Raw genomic sequence first — 1,545 nt, 5'->3', positions numbered from 1 at the left:
TCCCGCCCCCTTGACCTGTCCGTCCTCCCTGGACTGACCTATCCCCTCCCTAACTCCCCACCTACACTCACCTTTACTGGCTCCATCCCCGCCTCTTCGACCTGTTTGTTTCCTCTCCACCTATCCTCTCCTCTATCCCTCTTCTATCCGCCTCCCACTCTCTCCCTATTTATTTCAAAACCCCCTTCCCCTCCCCCTTTTCTGATGAAGGGTCTAGGCCCGAAACGTCAGCCTTTCTGCTCCTATGATGCTGCTTGGCCTGCTGTGTTCATCCAGCCCTGCACCTTGTTGTCTCGGATTCTCCAGCATCTGCAGTTCCTACCATCTCTGATACAATTTCTTCTCTCCATTCAGCCCTGCTTTAAAGAAAAAAAAACACAGAATGCCAGAGAAACTCAGCAAGTCTGACACCACTTGTGGAGACAGAAAGAGAGAGAGAAAAACAGAGTTCACTTCTGAGGAACAATCATACTGGACTCCAAACATTAACTGTTTCTCTCTCCACTGATGGTGCCTGACCTGTTGAGTTTCTCTGCGCTTGTTTCAGGTTTCCAGCATCCAGAGTAGTTTCCCTCAGTCCAAGCTCTGAAGACAGGCTGTTACAATAAGGCAGGAATGTGGTTGCCACGTCTCTTGGTGCAGAGAGGTGGATTTGGGTGTTAGAGTTAGTTATTCCCGGAAGGTTAAGTGGAAAAGTGATTGCAGGAGCAGCACCAGGGCTGTTTGTTGGGGGGAAAAAAAAAGAGACACCTGAGCACCACAACAGCTCAGTGGAAGCACAGAGCTCAGTCCTTGGACAAATTCTGGCATTTATTCCGAGCCCAGCACTGACAGAAGGAACGCCTTGTGTTATTTTTTTTGTGTGTGTGATCAGTTGGGACCCCTGTTTGCTGGAAACGATCTAATTTCACAATTTCAGAAACAGTGGCTTTCGCTCGCTTCTGCTCAACGCGCGGACCTGGCTTTCGCTTTGGTAATGTTTAACAGGAGAAGTTATACTTTGTTCTGTGTCTGGGTGTCTCACCGTAAAACATAGCCCCGCCAGTCTCATGCAGAAAGCGCACCCTCCGGTGTTTAAAAAGCCAAATTGTCAACAGGGTGAGGATCAGCAAGAAGTTGAAGATCAGCAATTGCACCGACTCTTGCCGGTGACTGTCTGCAGCGTTCCGACCCGGTTTGTTCTTCGGCCCGGCCGGGCTGGACATGTTTGCAGAGGGACACACCGAGGACTCCGCTCCGTTACATCCACACTCCGCAGCTGTCAGGATGGTGTCCCCTGCGCCGCGCTGCCCCCTGGGACTTGTAGTTCCCGACTCCGCCTCCCCCCGGCCAGCCGCGCGCCCGCTGGACTACATCCCCCACAGCGCCCCGCGCGCGCTCCTCGCTGGGAGCCCTCTCCAGCTGAGCTCACAGCTGAAGGCAGGAACCAATTCCCTGTTAAAGTTACCCCCCACCCCCTTCCTTCTTCTGTGTTGTACTCCGGGCTGAAACACCTTGGGCAGGTTTGACGCGTATATCCTGAAGGTTAATGGGGTGCACACGCTG

At 52.8% G+C, this 1,545-nt stretch overlaps 1 protein-coding gene across 1 annotated transcript in view; it reads right to left on the bottom strand.

Moving 5' to 3' along the window:
• LOC109935068 (sodium/hydrogen exchanger 9-like) overlaps window positions 1-1,260 on the bottom strand; it is a gene marked incomplete at its 3' end in the record, with an annotated part of 7,547 nt that extends 6,287 nt beyond the window's left edge. The window contains exon 1 of the mRNA XM_048593921.1: window positions 1,025-1,260. Coding sequence (XP_048449878.1) covers window positions 1,025-1,205 — 181 coding nt within the window. The remainder of the gene's footprint in view (window positions 1-1,024) is intronic.
• Between the last annotated feature and the right edge of the window lie 285 nt (window positions 1,261-1,545).

This window comes from Rhincodon typus, unplaced genomic scaffold, assembly GCF_021869965.1.
Source record: "Rhincodon typus isolate 14 unplaced genomic scaffold, sRhiTyp1.1 hic_rhity00004571, whole genome shotgun sequence".
NCBI lineage: Eukaryota > Metazoa > Chordata > Chondrichthyes > Orectolobiformes > Rhincodontidae > Rhincodon > Rhincodon typus.
This window is presented reverse-complemented; position numbering and strand designations above follow the sequence as displayed.